This window comes from Tiliqua scincoides, chromosome 3 (genome assembly GCF_035046505.1).
Source record: "Tiliqua scincoides isolate rTilSci1 chromosome 3, rTilSci1.hap2, whole genome shotgun sequence".
Classification (NCBI taxonomy): domain Eukaryota; kingdom Metazoa; phylum Chordata; class Lepidosauria; order Squamata; family Scincidae; genus Tiliqua; species Tiliqua scincoides.
The window spans coordinates 148,992-166,293 of record NC_089823.1 but is presented as its reverse complement, the minus strand read 5'-3'; the positions used below and the strand labels follow the sequence as shown (position 1 = coordinate 166,293).

General features: G+C 59.9%; 1 protein-coding gene across 2 annotated transcripts; it reads left to right on the top strand.

The window, feature by feature from the left end:
• The first annotated feature begins 427 nt into the window (after window positions 1-427).
• APBB1 (amyloid beta precursor protein binding family B member 1) lies at window positions 428-16,745 on the top strand. Of its 2 annotated transcripts, none has more exons than XM_066619677.1 (15): window positions 428-607; window positions 1,314-1,418; window positions 2,543-3,163; window positions 6,213-6,394; window positions 7,616-7,672; window positions 7,768-7,850; window positions 8,494-8,557; window positions 12,136-12,273; window positions 12,465-12,592; window positions 13,244-13,358; window positions 14,149-14,233; window positions 14,550-14,633; window positions 15,377-15,492; window positions 15,668-15,844; window positions 16,065-16,745. In XM_066619677.1, the coding sequence occupies exons 3-15, from the start codon at window positions 2,587-2,589 to the stop codon at window positions 16,230-16,232; spliced, it is 1,974 nt and encodes a 657-aa protein (XP_066475774.1). In that variant the 5' UTR covers window positions 428-607; window positions 1,314-1,418; window positions 2,543-2,586; the 3' UTR covers window positions 16,233-16,745. The 2 variants fall into 2 exon arrangements, with proteins under 2 accessions (XP_066475774.1, XP_066475775.1); XM_066619678.1 differs by lacking the exon at window positions 428-607 and adding an exon at window positions 739-848.
• Window positions 16,746-17,302: the final 557 nt, after the last annotated feature.

The following is a 17,302-nucleotide window of genomic DNA, read 5'->3' as shown; positions in this document are numbered from 1 at the left end:
TCCTCCTATTTCCCAGTCAGACCCACGACGCAGAACGCAGGTGAACACTCCGCGCTTCCACACCTGAACCCTCTCAGGCTTTATGGACCAACAACGAGAGAGCCAGAAGTGGGCGGCCGGAGGGTCGCAGCCGCTCTCACTTCTGGGCCTCGGCCCACCCGGCTCGCCGGCGGGGGAGGCAGCCGGAGGCCCGTGCCTGGCCTGGGGCTGCACTCGCGGCGGCGCGCCCTGAAGCCAACGAGGCGTCCAGCGCGCACACTGGCTCTGCACGGTCCGGTCGCGACGCCGGAGGAGCCTCGGAGCAGCCGCGGGCTTGGCCCAGCCCAGGCTCCCGCATCTCCCCCGGCCCCGCCCAGGCCCGCCGCCTGCTGCGCCTCTGCCCTCGACGGCGGCGGGGGCACTTCTGAGCACGTGCAGAGCGCCCTCCGCGGAAGCCCCGCGAGAGCGCCGCGGCCCACGCCCTCCTGCCTCGCGGCCGCGCGCAGAAGCCCTTCTCGGCTTCTCCCTCCCCGGGGGGCTGCCGGGCGGGGCTCCGGCCGGGAAGCGGAAGCGACGTCTGCTGCTCCCCCCGCCCGGTCTCTCCATCCCCGCAAAGCCGCCGCTGCAGGTACCGCGACGCGGGGGGGGGCCGGGGGGGGGCCGGGGGGGGGCCGGGGGGGGGCCGGGACGGAGCCCCTCACCTCGACGGGGGGAGACCGGCCTCGGCCCCTCGCGCCTGCCTGGGCCCGGGCCCCGAGGCGCCCGAGCAGCCGCGTCCCCGGGGGGCGCCTGGGCGGGGAGCAGCCGGGCTGCCCGGCGAGGACGGGGCCTGCGAGGAGGCAGCCGGGCGCCTCCCGCTCCCGACCCAGGTGCGGCCCCACCTCGGGCGGGCAGAGCTCCTGCTCAGGCTGCCGGGGCCAGACTCCTCGCGCTGCCCGCCTGGCTGCAGGCCGCCCCCGGGGGTGTCAGCTGTGCGGGAAGCGCAGAGGGCTCCTCCGACCCCCTCTCCCTTCGGCTCTTCCCTCTTGCCCTGTGCTGCCCCGGGGGGCCGGAGCCGGCCTGGAGCACGAGCTCTGCCCGCCTGGGGGGGGGGCTGCATCTTGGGCAGGTGCCCTGGGGGCGCCCGACCGCTTCCTCCGCCTGCCCCCAGTGCCATTCCCAGATGCGTGGGCACCTGTCCCGGGGGGGGGCAGCTCTGCCCTTGGAACAGAAGGCAGCTGTGGCTTGGCCTGTGGAGGAGCCCCCCCCCCCCCCGGCAGAAGAGAAGGCTGCTCTTGCCTCCAGGACCCCTACCTGTGGGGTGCCCTGAGCCACCGCCGCTTCCTCTCCCCTAGGCCGCCTGGATGCTGAGCTGGCCCTTCTTTGCAGCCGCCGCCACCCGTGTTGTCCCCAAAGCATGTAGCCCTCCCAGCCTGCCGCCCCTCTTCAGCCCCCAACAGGTAAGACCCATGGGCACTGAGCCGATGCGGCCCCAGGGCATTGGGGCAGGTGTGGTGAGTGAAGGGCTTGGCACCTCCTGCCTGTCATCATTGGGCAGCCACTGTCGGGGCCCCCATGCACTTGGAATTAGGGGGCCCCCACTGGGAGGGCAGAAGGCAGTTTCAAATGTGGCAATGAAGAGCTGCTCCTCACTGTGAGGGTGGGAGATGGGCAGAGGGATGGACATGGAAGCGCTTTGAGGTGGCCACCGATCTGTGCAGATTTAAGAGGGCTGGCAGGTTACAAATGGCCAAGAAACTAGAATAATAGATGCAAAAAACAACACCTTGTTGTACCAGAAACATGGCAGCAGTTATTAATTGGGCAGCAGTTTAAATAGATTTCTGTAGCATGTAGTTTTTAATGCAACACTTCAGAAAACTGGCCCCACCTGTGTGCCCAGACCTGTGTGGGAGTCATCAAGTCCAGGGAAATGTGGGTTCTGTTTCAGAACAGCTATTGCATTGCTGCAAGTCAAGTGTAGTGACTAAGGCCCCAATCCTGTCCAGTTTTCCAGTGCTGGTGCAGCTGTGCCAGTGGGGCACCCTGTGGGTGAGGAGGCAGTCACAGAGGCCTCCTCAAGGTAGGGAAACATTAGTTCCCTTACCCTGGGGCTGCACTGCAGCTGCACAGGTGCTGGAGAGCTGGACAGGATTGGGCCCTAAATCTTGAATTTCTTGAATTGAGTGGGTCAGCAGTCGAGCTCCCTGGGATGAAGATTCAGAGCTTGAGACCTCATTGTGTTGTGAAATGCACCCTGGGTGCCAAATGGAAGGCACCTCTGGCCCAGTCAGAAGCAGCTGCTGGAGGCATGGGGACCTGTGTCCGTGCCCGGTCATTCACTGTTCCTGAGTGCATGTCCCTTAGCGTCCCTTCCTCTGCCCCAAGGCACTTCAGCTTGTCCCCACCTGCCTGGTCTCTGGAGTTCTGGAACAGGTCGAGGAAACCCATGTGCCATCTGTCCTTGGCAGATGGCTTGTGTGTGTTTGGCTATGGGGGGGGCGGCGGGAGAGGGTTTTGGGAGGCTTCAGGAGCAGTGAGTGTTTCTCCTTCCTCCCTCCCTCCCTCCCTCCCTCTGCGGCAGTGCATCCTGCCCCCTCCCTGCCCTGCAGCCCAGTCCCTGGCACCATGTCGGGCAGCCTGAGCAAGAGGTGCAACCTGGCCAACGACAACAGCTGCCTGGGCCTGGCATTGGCACCGCCACTGGGCGAGGGGCTCCCTCGCAAGGGCCGTTGCGGCAACAGCTGCTCTTCTGAGCTGCAGAACATCGTCCTGGGCCTCCCATCCTCTGCCGAGGAATCGGCCAACACCAAGTGGGTGAAGGACGGGCAGAACCAGCTGAGGCAGGCAGTGGAGCGTGGCCGCGACCAGAACCGCAACGAGCTGGACCCCCCAACGAAGGAACTGAGCACCTTGCTTAGTCCGCTGCCCGGTGAAGGAGAAGACCGGGATCAGGAGGAAGAGGAGGATGAAGAAGAAGAGGACGAGGACGAGGACGATGAGAGGGAGGAGGACTCCACCCCAGTGCAGAGCGAGCCCGTGACCGAGTCTGAGCAGAGCTCTGAGCGAGGGCTGCCCCGTGGGGAGCAGGGCCGGAGCGCCAGCCTCCTCTTCGGGATGCGCCACGCCACCGCCAGCGACGAGGACTCCAGCTGGGCCTCCCTCAGCCAAGGCAGCCCAACAGGCAGCTCTCCAGACGAAGCAGGTGGGAGCCGGGTGGTGCCTGGGGGTGTGGCGGGCGGGGCGGGCGGTGCCAGGGGTCGCAGGAGGAGGACAGGTTTCAAGAGGGGCTGCAGCTGCCCCAGGGCATGGCCAGGAGGCCATAATTCAATATTTACTTATTGAATTCAAATCACTTTTCCTCAAGAATGACTTGGCAGCTTTCGGCTGTAATTTCAAAACAATCCAATCAGGAGCCAGAAATAGCAATTAAAGCCATTGCCTAAACGGAGAGGAAGTCATGGGGAGCACTGATCAAATTCCCACCAGAAGAACAAAAAAGAGCTCGAGGGAAAAATCAAGAGGCAAGAGGAAGTTTTCTACAAAATGTTGGCAGGGAGAGCAGCAATCCTGCGTCCTGTGGCAGGGAGTTCCACGGGGTGGGAGCCACCACAGAAAAGGCTCTCTGGCGTGTCTGGCAGAGCTGCCATTCCAGCGTGACTCTCTCCCTGACTCCCCTCCTCAGATGGTTGCCCCCCGTGTGTGTCCGATGCTTCCTCAGGAGAAACCTCTCCTCCTCTCCCAGGGTGCCTTGGGGCCCTTGCTGTCCTCCCCCTGCTCACTGCTCCTGCTCTTGTGTCCTGTGACCTCTTCCAGTATCACACTGGAAGTGCCTAGCGGTCCGCCTCCCCCCCCCCCCCGGCCAGCCCTGTGCCCCTGGCTGCAGTGTTGCGGGCATCTCCTGCTCACCCTGCCTCTGTCTCAGCTGGACCCTGGAATCCTCTCGCACTTCCCCCCCCCCCATAGTCAGTTGGTCATTTCTCCCTTTCCGGCGTTGCAGCATCCAGTGCCTCATCTCTGCCCCCTGTTGTGCCCTGAGCACTCCTGGCCTTGGTGACTGCAGCCTTCTCCTTCTCGCCGGCCTCTTCCTGGTGTGGTGCAGCCCCCTCATCTGCTACCCAAATGCTGCACTGCTCTTACCTCCCCGACCACATCGCCCCCTCCTGAAACGGCTGCACTGAGTGGCCCCTGGTGGCTCCCAGCCCAGCCCACGCTGCTGGTCCACACGCCTCTGTCCAGCTTGGCATCTGCTGCAGTTCTGCCCACAACTGCTGCTCTGCCAGGCTGCTCCCATTAGACATCTGAGCGGCTCTGGCTCCCTTTGTGCCATGCTGCTCCTTTGGCTTGGCATTGCCGCACAGCATGCCTGCCTGCTGACCCCCTCTCCAAGCCCCTCTTTCTCACCAGGCCCTGGCCCGCTCTGCCTGCTGTGACTAAGCCCAAGGGCCAGGCGCTGCCAGACCTGCACTGCCCTCTCCAGCTGGGCAATGCACCATGTCCGGTATGTGCAAATGGAGGCATGCAGGAGAGCCTCCCTGGTGACCCGGGGGGGGCAGATTCCGTTGGCGGAATCTTTGTTTCTTGAGATAGTGGGCTTCAGAGATCATGACCCTCCTGTGACCCTTGCCCAGAGACAAGCTGGCAACTGACAACAACACGGCAAGACCACAAAGCCTTGTCCCCGATAAAACTCTGGCAGCAGCATTTTGTATCTGCTGATGTCTCTGTAGGATCTTCAGGGGCAGCCCCACGTAGCGCAGCTGGCAGTCATCTAGACAAGAAGTGACTAAGAAGTCCACGAAGATAACCAAGTCTGCCTGAGATAGAGCTGGGTGCAGCTTTGCACCCAAAGCTGGGTGAAGACATACCAGGTCACAGTCTCCACCACCAGGCTGGCTCCAGGAAGACCCCCAAGCTGCTGCTCCACATCCAGAATGGGTTGACAGGCCGTTGCCAGGTCGGGAGTCTCCTGCCCAGCAGAGCCTCTGTTTGGCAGGATTTCACTCCGGCCTGCTTGGCCCACCTGAGTCCTCATTCATTCATTCCCAACAAACTGTTCAGAACCTCCATAGCTCCCCCAATCGGGGGGTGGGGGTGGCGGCATAGAAGACTGGAAGGGTGTGACCCGTGTGTTGACACCCCCCCACACACACCAAGCCCACAGACAATCTCCTCCAACGATTTCGTGTTCAAGAACATGGGGGACCCTGTGAGTCCCATAAGGCGAAAACTCAGCCGAGCCAGGAGACCCCAGCGCAGCCTCCTGCAGCCCACGCCCTTGGAAGGACTCTGGCCCTGCAGGTCCCATCCCGGGGTCTCATCCCAGTCAGGTGGTCCAGAAGGGACCAGCACCTTCGGCAGCTGCTGAGAAGTCTTACCTTGTGCCCCCCCACCTGGTTGCCCTCTGTCCTGCCCTGGCCTGTGGCAGCCTCACCTGAGCTGAGCTGATCTGCCTGGCAGTGGGATGTGTGTGCGGGTGGAACAGCCTCACGGTGTACAGGGAACATGGCTCTGCCCAGACGGCCTCTAGCCTGTGGTTTCTCCTCCCTAGCAAGCTGTCTCTCTTGACGTGTTGACCTGTTTCTGACCTGACCCGGGGTGCTCCCCTACCACAGTTGGGTAGAGAGAGAGGTGTCAGCAGCGGGACAGTGGGGGGGGAGTGCTGCTGACCCCTAGGTGTGTGGGGACAGAACAGCCCCCCCTCGTGCCTCAACGCTTGGCTTATTGCAGGGTGTGCGAGTGAGTGTGTGCACGTGTGTCAAATGCAGCTGTGTCAGGGTTAAAAGCACCCAGATCTGGAGGGACCCTGATTGTGTCTGGGTGGGGAGGGTGTCGGGCTCTGCACACGGACGGGTTGGGTGGAGAAGGCCTAGGTGGCCTGGGCGGTGCGGTGATGGTTTCTGTGTGTCTTGCACACTCTTGCTCCCCATCCCCCCTTCCAGGGTTGCTCAGTGGAAGTCACGAACTGACCCCCGCTTGGGGGGAAGGGGGCAGGCTCACGGCCTGGGGCTGCAGGTGCCTGCTCTTCCAGTCCACTCAAACCCTGGCCTTCCTCCTAAGCAGGGGGGTAGATGTGCAGAAGTGGGAGAGGCACAGGGCCATGCTGTGTTGTGGGAAGGTGCTTGTGTGTGGGGGGAGGGGGGAGTTGCTGTCCCATTGCCACCTCCTTGGGCCCTGTCTGGGCTGGCCGAGCTGCAGAGAACCCCCTCCCCAATGGCCGGGGCCTGCTCTGCCCTCCCTCCTCCTCTCCACAGACTCTTTCTGGCTCTGCAACTCCTTGGAGACGGACTCTGACCTCCCAGCCGGATGGATGCGGGTGCAGGACACGTCGGGTACCTACTACTGGCACATTCCAACGGGCACCACCCAGTGGGAGCCTCCTCCGGGGAGTGGAAGCAGCGACTCTGCGGGAAATACCCCCTCCAGGGAGACCCAGGTGAGCCCCCCCCCGACTGGAAGGCCTCAGTGGGCTTGTCCTCCGCCCTCGGTTCTGAGGAGCTGTGGCCCGGTTCCTGGCTGGGGAGGGCTCAGGTGCTCAGGTGCACGGCCCCCAGGGGGGTTCATAGGCATATTGCCCCCCCCCGGCATATCTGTGGCTTGGGGGCCTTGGCCTTTGGCTGGTGTCATGGTTGTCACTCAAAGCATTCGCCTGCCCTGTTCCTGGCCAGCCCCTTCCTGGGCGCAGCTCCTGTAGAGCGAGCAGTGGGACTCCCCTGCCCTTGGCCTCACCCTGGCTGTGACTGGCTCCCAAGTGCTGCACACCAAGGGTAGCTCTCCCGCCTTTAGAGTGGGGCTCACCTGTGAATCAGCTGACCCACTTCTAGCAGCTGCCTCTGCCTTGTCCTGTAGTGCCCTGGAGGCAGTGCAGTGGGCAGGCGAGGCAGGTTTCCCCAGGATGGGAAGGGAAGTGTCCCTGGCGAGGCCATGGAGTTGGGGTGCCAAAAGACAGGAACCAGGGAGCCCCAGGGGGACACTTCTGCCTGCTCCAAAGTGGAGGAGACCTTCCCTGCGCCTCCTGTCTGGCGGGAAAGGGAGCAGCTCAGTCTGGGGCTCGGGGCTATGGAGCAGACGGCAGTGACGTGGTGCCAGAGGAAGCCTCTGGAGCCTGTGGAGGGGACAGTTCGTGAGCTGGAGAAGGGAGGGTTGAACCCAGATCACATGCACAGATCCACAGCTAGGGCCCCGGCACGATTCTCGACAAAATGCGCGTCCCGGGATGTTCTGGTCCTCAGAGTAACTTCACTTGTTGAAGGGACACAGGGAACGCTGCTCATCTCTCTGGAGCACGTAGGCGGGTGAAGGCAGAGCAGCCAGGCAGGCCTCCTGCGCCCAAGGGACCAGCTGCAGGCAGCCCTTGCGCACTACCCTCTGCACCACACTGCAGACCCTCCTGCCAGACCCCACGGGTGGGAATGACACAGTTCTGTGACTGGTCCAGCCAAAGCTGCTGATTGGAGTGGGGGCTGTGGGCCAGCTGTAGAATGAAGTCCCTGCCTCTGGGAGAAGAAGGCAGGCAGCATGTGTGGAGGGGGTGTGGGGCCAGGGGGACGGCACACAGGCGGGAAAGGGGAGAGGACCTGGGCGGGTGAGCAGACTGCCTCTGGCTGCTGCTCCCTGCCACTGACTGCCCCGATTCTCTCCCTCCACCCACCTGCAGCTCACCTGGATGGATTTTGGACACCCTGAACAGGCTGAAGCCACAGACTTCTGGAAGGTGAATGGAGGGTGGGAGGTGGAGAGTGGGAATAGGGAGTGCTGAGCCAGGGTCACCCACCCTGCCGGTCTTCTCCCCTTCCTGCTGTGTCCTAGGAGCCTCCGTTGGAAGAGGCAACACCTGAGGCACAGCCAGACAAGGGGCGGCCCAGTTTGTGCTCGGGATCACCCAGCATCAGGTAAGTGGGGGTAGGGGCCACAGCCTCTGCGGGGAGAGCGGGAAGGGCCCGTGCAGTCCTAGGACAGTCGGCGGAGGGGCGGGGAGGGGAGGGCAGCTCCTGGGCACTGAGTGGATGCTTTGTCCTGGCCCAAGTGCTGCTCTGCGACCACTAGGTCAGCCCAGAGGCACAGCCCAAGCTGCTCTGCACCCCGCCTGGGGGTGGTCTGTGGGCCTGAGGAGAGTGCAGTGACCCTAGCCCCCATGAGTTGCTGCCCACCAGTGCCTGCCCAGGGCTCACTGCCTGAGTTTCTGCCAGTGCCTGGGGTCTCTCAGAGCAGTGGAGGCTGCCTGAAGGCAGAAAACAGTGGGCAGGTGGGGGGGGGGTGGCCCTCCTCTGGCAAGCCTTCTGACTCGCCTCCTGCCAACTCATGGCATACTGCTGCAGGCCCTCCCTGCCCTGGACAGTACTCTGTGGCTGCTCTGCCCACTTCCCTGCCTGGAGGCAAGGCAGGCTGATTCATCAGCAGAGGTTGGCACTGTGGGCTGACTCCAGGCCACAAGGAAGGGATGAGGGCTCCTCATTCTCTGTGGCAAGGGGAGCCCCACTTTCCCTGCCAGAGGCCTGGCTGGCCTCTCAAGTGGCTCTGCCATCCTTTCTCCAGGTCTTCCTTGGAGGAGGAGGGCGAGGAAGAGGATCTGCTCTGCGGTGTTGGCCCAACATCCAAGGTACAAACTTTGTCACTGCCACTGGGCACAAGCAGCTGGGGCAGACCAAAGGGGTCCCTCTTTCTGCACCCACCAGGTGCTGCAGGGAGCACTCAAGACAGCCAGAGACCTGGGGCCACAGGGCCCCTCCCTCACAGCTGGCTGCCTTGTGATGGGCCCATTGTGTGGGGAAAGGCCCACTTGCCAGCAGTGCTCTCTTGCCGAGGGCACTTGCAAGGAAGAAGAGCACAAAGCAGCGAGTGCCCTCGTTGGGTTGAAGTGCCACCTGGGACTGAGTAGCAAGGCAAGACAGAGTGAGTAAGCATCAGTGCACGGAAGAGAGGAGGAGAAGGTGAGTGTAGTCTCTCAGTTTTCTAACCTTAAATCAACTTTAAAAATTAATTTTGCCTAAAGGTAGGACTTAATCTAACCTGAGGAAACTCTGCTGAAGGTCCAGTAATTTGAGACACAGGAGATAGGGGAGGGCAATAAAAATAGTAAGTGCATTCTTAATAATAATAATAATAATAATAATAATAATAATAATAATAATAAACTTTATTTATATCCCGCCCTTCTCCCCAAAGGGACCCAGGGCGACTCACAACATATTAAAAACAGATTAAAAACATAAATTAACCACAAATAAAAACATATTAAAAACACATTAACATATACCCATAAAAACCATAGTCAGATAAAAAGAGCAAAACGTAGCAAATCAGAGGAATCAGGCCTGTAAAAATACTAAAAAGATACAGAAAAGATGTTTAAAAAGGCCATGCTCTCAGAAGGCTTCTTTAAACAAAAAGGTCTTCAGGCCTCGCCGAAAAGTCTCAAGAGAGGGAGCCATTCTCAAGTCAAGGGGAAGGGAGTTCCATAATGTTGGTGCCACTACTGAGAAGGCCCTATTTCTTGCCGCCGCTCCACATACCTCCTTAGGCGGTGGCACTTGTAAAAAGGCCTTCTCTGATGACCTAAGAGGATGAGCCGGATTGTACGGAAGTAGGCGATCTCTGAGATACCCTGGCCCAGAGCAGTATAGGGCAGTAAGGCAGTAAGCAGTAAGGCAGAATTTGGACAGGAACTGATTCTGAAGGGAAGTACAGCTCAAATCTATATAGGTCTATTCTGAGTAGGAACAAAGTCTACTGGAGAGTACTACTTGAGAGTAAGAGCCCAAGGCAGAGTCACTTGGAAAACAAACAAAACAGAAGAGAATAAAGAGGAAAGCAAGCTTTTCTACTTCATTTAAATTTCCTTTATATTTAACCCGTTAGAACTTAATGTAAGTTAGAATGTAATTTGAAGGTCTAGTAAATCAGGTCCCAGGAGCTAGGTGAGGGCAGTCAATCAAAGTAAACATGCTGAGGCTTTCATGGCTGAAATTCGTATGAACTTGACAGTTTTTCGGGCTGGCTGCCATGCTCTAGTTTTTTTACCTAATGAGCCTAAACCAATCCTAAAGTAGGGGGGCTAACTATCACCCCACTAAAACTAAGTGAAAAACTGAAAACTAATAACAACACCTAAAACTCAACCTAAAAAATAAAACCAAGCTAAAAAACTAAAAACACGCTTGAAGCTAAAATAACTTGGGATTAAAACTGAAACTAAGCATCAAATAAAACTATAGAGGCTAAAGACAGAAACCTGACATTTCACCCCCAGTTTTGATGAGTTCCTCAGGCACTGGAACTTGGTGCTGTTCTTATACAGGTTGTAACTGCTGGCCTCTTGAATTAGGGAACATTGTTGTCAGCTGTTAGCCCCACCTGGCTCCTTGCTCTCTGAGTAACATTTTTCAGGTCTGGTGGCAGCCATTCTCATTGTTTTTCTTTCCTGTTCAAACTGTTTTACTGCTTATATATTTCAATTGCTTCTCTATACATACATGCCTGGTAATGTATAGTATTAGACAACACCTCAGTGTGTTCAAAATCCACTTTATGTCCTGTTGTCACTGAGTGTTCTGCAACTGCTGATTTTTCAATCTGTTTTAAGCGACAGTGTCTTTCATGTTCCGTCACTCAGGTCTGTATACTCCTTTTTGGAGTGCCAGTGTATACCTTCCCACAGCAACATGGGCTTTAGTTGTTATTTTTAGTTTTCAGTTTTTACCTTAGTTTTAGTGTGGTGATAGTTAGCCCCCCCTTAGGATTGGTTTAGGCTCATTAGGTAAAAAAAAACTAGACTGGCACCCAGCCTAAGAACTATCAAGTTCAATCTATCAATAACTGTGTTGGCAACCTTCAGTCTCGAAAGACTCTGGTATTGCGCTCTGAATGGTGGTTCTGGAACAGCGTCTAGTGTGGCTGAAAAGGCCGATTCGGGAGTGACAATCCCTTCCACACCGGGAGCAAGTGCAGTCTGTCCCTGGTGTGTCTCCCTGGCTGTGGGCCTTCCTTCTTTGCCTCAGTCTGTTGGCCAAGTGTCTCTTCAAACTGGGAAAGGCCATGCTGCACAGCCTGCCTCCAAGCGGGCCGCTCAGAGGCCAGGGCTTCCCACTTGTTGAGGTCCACTCCTAAGGCCTTCAGATCCCTCTTGCAGATGTCCTTGTATCAGATCAGGAAAGAGATCTTGGGGGAGGTGGACAGGTCGATGAAAGTGTCAACCCAATGTGCGGTGGCAGTGAAGAAGGCCAATTCTATGCTTGGGATCATTAGAAAAGTTATTGAGAACAAAACGACTAATATTATAATGCCGTTGTACAATTCGATGGTAAGGCCGCACCTGGGGTATTGCATCAAGTTTGGGTCCCGACACCTCAGAAAGGATATAGTGGAAATGGGGAGTGACCAAAATGATGACTGGGCCGGGGCACCTTCCTTATGAGGAAAGACGACAGCGTTTGGGGCTCTTCAGTTTGGGAAAAAAGGTGCCTGAGGGGAGGTTTGAGAGAAAAAATTATGCAGGGGATGGATAAAGTGGATAGGGGATGTTCCTTTTTCTTCTCACACAACATCAGAACCGGGGGACGTCCACTCAAACCGGGTGTTGGGAGGATTAGGACAGACAAAAGAAATATTTCTTTACCCAGCAAGTAATTAGTCTGTGGAACTCCCTGTCACAGGAAGTGGTGATGGCACCTGGCCTGGATGCCTTTGAAAGGAGATTCGACAGATTTCTGGAGGAAAAGTCCATCATGGGTTACAAGCCATGATGTGTATGTACAACCTCCTGACTAGAAGGAGGCTGTCTCAGAATGCCAGATGCAACAGATAGCGCCAGGATGCAGGTCTCTCCCTGAGGCACCTTGTGGGCCATTGTGAGATGCAGGAAGCCCCTTTGGTGGGACTGTTCTTATATAGAGCAGAGATGAGCAACTGCAACACAGTGCTGGGGCAGCCCCTCACCGAGAAGTCCTGTTGAGCCCCTCATCCCCCAAGGTGCCTCCAGTCTCCCCCCATAGCCACTCTCCAAAAGAGAGGAGGTTGAGAAGAGTGGCATGGTCGCCCTGCACCATGAAGAGTGTGCCATGGGTGGCAGTGTGGCTTGTCCACCCATGGCCACTCCTTTGCAGTCTTGGGTGCAGGGCATTGTCCAGCAGGGCAGAAGCAGTGGCCTCATGCAGTCTGCCCCGTGATCTCTCCTGCCAGTGCTTCGTGGTGCGCTCTCTAGGCTGGGTGGAGATGGCGGAGGAGGAGCTGGCTGTGGGAAGGAGCAGTGCGGCCGTCAACAGTTGCATCCGGCAGCTCTCGGGCCAGAACATGGACCACGGTGGCTCCTGGGCAGAGGTGAGTTGGGGATCAAGGAGTGCCAGTGCTGGTGGGATCGGAGGGTGGGCACCTGGCCTGGCAGAGGGGGTGAGTTGAAGGCCTCCTGTTCCACTCAGGAGGGAATGTCAGGGGACCAAGTGCAGGCACTGGAGAAGGGGGAGTCTTGCCTGGAAGGGCCCCCTCAGCATGTGATCCTCCCCTCCCTGCAGGCCAGGGGGACACTTCTGGTCCTGGAGGACGAGACGCTGAAGCTACTGGACACGGAAGGGCGGACCCTGCTGCACAGCCAACCCATTGCCGCCATCCGCGTCTGGGGGGTTGGGCGGGACAGTGGAAGGTGGGTCTCTGGGTGTGTACGTGCATGTGTGTGAGCCGGGGGGGAGGCGGCCTTGAGGCTGACGTTGGGGCATTTTCTGGCTTTCTTGGGGGACCCCTCCCAGCAGGGGTGGAAGGCGACCTCTCTGCCTCCTTGAGACAGACCAAACCTCTTCTTTGGTTTTGCCTAAGAATTGCTTTGGAATGCTGGGTCCAGGGCAGCTGGTTTGGGAGGGGGGTCATGACGAGGTCTGGGTGGAAGGGAACCTCTTGGGGCATTGGGGGGGGATAGTGAGAAAAACCTGTGGCTGCACACCCTGCTAATTCCCTGCCCTCTCTCCTTTTTCTCTCTTGCTCCGCTTTGGGACTCAGGGAGAGGTATGCCCCTCTTGTGCGCTTGCTGTCCTCCTCTCTCCCCTCAGTTCTCTGTGGGCCTCCCACTTTGCCCCCTGGAGGGGGGATAATGCTTGCTGAAGGTCTCCAGGGCACACACAGAGCTCCACTTGGTTCCCTCCCCACATTCGCATGAGATGGTGCTGCATTTTGGAGAGGGGCAGAAGGAGCCTCTGAGGTGGATCCCCAGGCCCCACATTGATGTCTCTGCTGGGCAAGGCAGAAGTGCCCCAGTCATTGTTTGTCGCAGCCTGTGACACAGTGTTCCCCCCCCCCCCAGGGATTTTGCTTACGTGGCCCGTGACCCCCTGGCCCAGATGCTGAAGTGCCACGTGTTTCGCTGCAACACACCAGCCACGAGCATCGCCACCAGCCTGCAGGAGATCTGCTCCAAGGTGATGCCCTGCCCAGCCCCCGGCCCTCCTCCTCGTGCCGCTGCCCGGGGCCGGCCTGCTGTGGCCTCTCGGGGGTGGGGGGGGGCTGACCTGCGGTTTGAGGAACGCACGTGAAGGTGTAGTCCGGGCTGCCAGTTGCCCGGCAGGGGGGTCAGTTTGTGGAAGCTGCTCGGCAGTGGGAGGGCATCTTTGAGTGAACTGGCATGGGGGGTTTCTGCTGATGCTCTGCAGCCTGGAGCCCTCCTGCAAGAAAGGGGCAGGTGTGGCAGGAGGGGGTGGCTCAGCTCCCTGGAGGTCGGGCTTACCGGCCAGAAGGGTCAAGTGCCTGGCCTCACACCAAGCTACAGGGCTGCCCCCTGCGGAGTCGGACCCTGGGCGGGGGTTGCCTCTCGAGGTCTGTCCTGCCTGCGCTTCAGGTCTCTGGGCAGAGAGGCCTTCCCAGCCCTGCTATATGGAGAGCCTGTCGGGGCTGAGAGGGCCGTCCCTCGTCCAGAGCTCCCGCCCTTCCTGCCAGGTGCTGCTGCCGCCTGATGCCTTGAGGCTGCGTCAGGGAGACGCCCACTTTGCCCACTTGGGCAGTGATGCAGCTCAACTGCACTGCCAGCCCTTCTGCTCTCCTCTCGCCAGGCTCGTCCTCTGGGCTGCCCTCCCTCCAACCACAAGCCCCAACCTGGCCACAGGGCTGGTCCTGGATGGGAAGTGCAGTGGTTGTGGAGGTGGTGCTGGGCTTCTGGGCCTGGGACACACACGTCCCCAGCCGTCCGACTGACCTGCCCTTTGCTCCCCCCAGATCACGACTGAGCGGCGGAGGGCACAGGCCCCGCTGAACACCTTGTCGCCAGATCACGCCAAGCTGGTGGAGATCCCCTTCCAAGGTAGCTGGGCTCAGAGTGCCGCAGGAGCCTGCTGGCCTGCCGTCCCTGCCGCCCAGGGGCTGTGTGGGGAGGTGCCCCCAAGTGCTGCTTGCACCAGAGGTGCCGCGCTCGCCAAGCAGGCTCGGCCTGGGGCTGCTCTCGCACCACTCCCTCTCCTCTCCTCTGGGTCGTGCCCTGTGGAGCAGGTCACACGTTTGCTGCTGGGGTGGGTGGGGAGGGGGCCAGGAGGTCCCTCAGAGCCCCGCATGTCGTGGCTGGGCAGGGGAGGGGTTGTGCTTCTGGTCCTGCTCACAGCTGCTTCTACTCCTTCCCCCAGTGGAGTTTCCAGCCCCCAAAAGTGAGTCTGTGCAGAAGTTCCAGGTGTATTATCTGGGCAGCGTTCCGGTCGCCAAGCCTGTGGGTAAGATCAGCCACCAGGGACAGCCAGTTGCTGGCGTGCAGGGAGGAGCCTGGGGCATGTTGGGGGAGGGGGAGGGGCAGCAGTGTGGAGGAGGGCCGCGAGCAGTGGGGGGGGGGTGCCTGGGGAGGCATTACCTACACCAGCGAGGGTGCTGTTCCGGCAGCCTCCAGCCACGTATTGTGGAAGGGGCTTCAGCAAGAGATGTGAAGCGGTATCTCTGCCTGGGGGGGGGGGTCCCTGCCTGTCGAAGTGAGGAGGTGATTTGTGGCATCACCGCTGAGTGTGCAGATGCAAAAGTAATTGGTGGTGATGTGACACTTTCATGGGTCTGCAGCTTGGAAAGGCCCCTGCTTTGCCCTGCTCAGAGTGCTGCAGTGGCCGTGCTGTCGCAGACCTCAGAGTGAAGATGTGGCCACTCTGAGCCTGGGCGCATTGCCTCTTCGCATTCTTGCAAGCTGTAGCGCAACCTGAGACATCGGAGGCCGCGCAAGGGTGTCGCCCACCCTTCCTTGGCCAAGCCTGCCAGACTTGACCTGAGGTGCTTCTCAAGCCACCATCTTGACCCCCTTCTGGCCTGGCACCTGGGGTGGACCGCCACCCACCGCTGCCCACTACGCCACTGGTGGGGAGCAACCTAGTTGCAAGGCCTCTCTGGCCAAAGCTGTAGGTGCCTGAGAAAGGGGTCATCCCACCTCCTTGCCTTGGGACGATGGTTCTGCTCAGTCCTGCACTTGGCTCTCCAGGCATGGACGTCATCAACATGGTGTTGGAGGCAGCCCTAGCCACTGGCAGCAAAGAGCAGTGGATGCCCACCCAGGTCAGCGTGGCACCTGCCACCCTCACCCTCACACACCAGCAGGTGAGCACCTTGGGGAGACAGAGTGGGACCCCCCCACGGCCCTATTCAAGTCCTGGGTTGCCACTTGAGGGCACAGTCAGTCCAGTGATGGCTGCCACTGAGCGAAGGGGAGGGGCTTTTGGGAGGGGGAGGGGGCCTGCACACTCCTGCTGACCCCTGTGCTGGCTCCCTGCAGACAGATGCTGTGCTGTGCGAGTGCCGGGTGCGGTTCCTCTCCTTCATGGGCATTGGGAAGGACGTCCGCTCCTTCGCCTTCATCATGGCGACGGCCCCTGGCCGCTTCTGCTGCCACGTGGTCTGGTGCGAGCCCAACGCGGCAGGGCTGAGCGAGGCTGTGCAGGCAGCGTGCATGGTGAGTGCGCAAGTCCCTGGAGGGCTGCCCCTTGGGCGTCCCTCGCGCAGGCGGGCAGCCCTGCTTCTGCTGCAGGGACGGGAGGCTGCTCTCCCGTGCCAGCAGGCCAGGAGCTGCAGCTGTAGTCGGTGCAGCGCCACCTATGCGCTCAGAGCCACAAGGGGGGCTGAAGTGTGTTGGTGGCGGGGACCGTGTGACGACGCGGGTGCCTCCCTTGCAGCTCCGCTACCAGAAGTGCTTGGACGCCCGGCCCCAGAGCACCAGTTCCTGCCTCCCAGCACCCCCCGCAGACTCGGTGGCTCGACGCGTGGGCTCCACTGTCCGGAAGGGGGTCCAGACGCTGCTGGGGACCCTTAAGCCCAAGCGGCAGGGGGCCCAGACTCCGTGAGCCCTTCCAGGGGGTCCTGGCTGGAGTCTGCTCAGCGGGATTGGGGGGCAGCAGGGCCAGCCCTTCCTGCACTGGCCTAGCAGCCCCCTGTCCCCTCCCCAGCATATGTGCTCTGTGTGCAAGAAGGGGTGTGAGGTCCGTATTTATCAGGTATGAATGTGTGTGCGCATCGGTGCAAAAGGCTCCTGCTGGGGAGGGAGAGAGGTTCCTGTTCCCCAATACTGGCAGGGCACCTGCATCACCTCTCCCAGGTGATGGGGGGTGAGACCAGCCCCCCTCCCGCTCGGTCTCATCCCCCAGCCCAGTCTGTAGACTCTGGCCACTGCTGGGGGAGGGTGTGTTTGTGTGGGAGGAGCGACTGCTACCCTGAAGAGGGGGGCAGCCCCAGCCCTACACCCCAGGTCAGCTCTTCAAGGCCGAGGCCCTCCCTGCAGAGGGAAGAGGGGCTGCCGGCTGTCCGCAGAGAAGGAAGTCTGTGTTGTCGAAAATTACGAATAAACTCCATTCCTGTGATTCAGCTTCTCCTTTGGATGGTGAGCAGAGGGCGGGGAGGGCCCAGGAGCCGTTGAGCGGGCAGGCCCTGTGCCAGCGCTTGTGCAGGGTCGAGTCCTGCACCCAAGGAGCGTGGCTGAAGGCGGAGCCTGCTCTTTGACTGACAGCGTGTCCCTGGGCAGACTCCAGGCAACTCTGGGTGCAAGGGAGCCCTGCCGTGGTCCTGGGCAGAGGAGGCAAACACCCCCTCAGGGGCCCACGTAGTCTACCGTCACCGTCTGCCACAGAGGCCCAGCGGGTGCTCAGGTGAAAGCCCCCAGGAGCAGGCGAGAGATGTGCCGCACTGGGGTGACAGCTTTGTGGGGCCCAGGCTTCCAGCTGGGTCTGGTGGTGCCAGACTGCACCCCAGCAGCTTCTGTGTGAAGGAGGGGCACTTGGCCCCCATGCACACCGCCTGCCACTTGCAACCCCAGCGCTCCAGTCTCCCAGTGGCGCACTTCCCCAGGCAGACATCCTCACCGCTCTGAAGAGTTTGGTGGCACCTGGAACTGTGGAATTGCCAACTCCAGGTGAATCAT

Excerpts from the sequence above, each read along its gene's own strand:
- APBB1 (XM_066619677.1), top strand. The coding sequence starts at position 2,587 with ATGTCGGGCAGCCTGAGCAAGAGGTGCAACCTGGCCAACGACAACAGC. Across the intron at positions 14,234-14,549 it reads GGTGGAGATCCCCTTCCAAG|TGGAGTTTCCAGCCCCCAAA; the intron begins GTAGCTGGGCTC and ends TCCTTCCCCCAG. Across the intron at positions 15,845-16,064 it reads CTGTGCAGGCAGCGTGCATG|CTCCGCTACCAGAAGTGCTT; the intron begins GTGAGTGCGCAA and ends CCTCCCTTGCAG.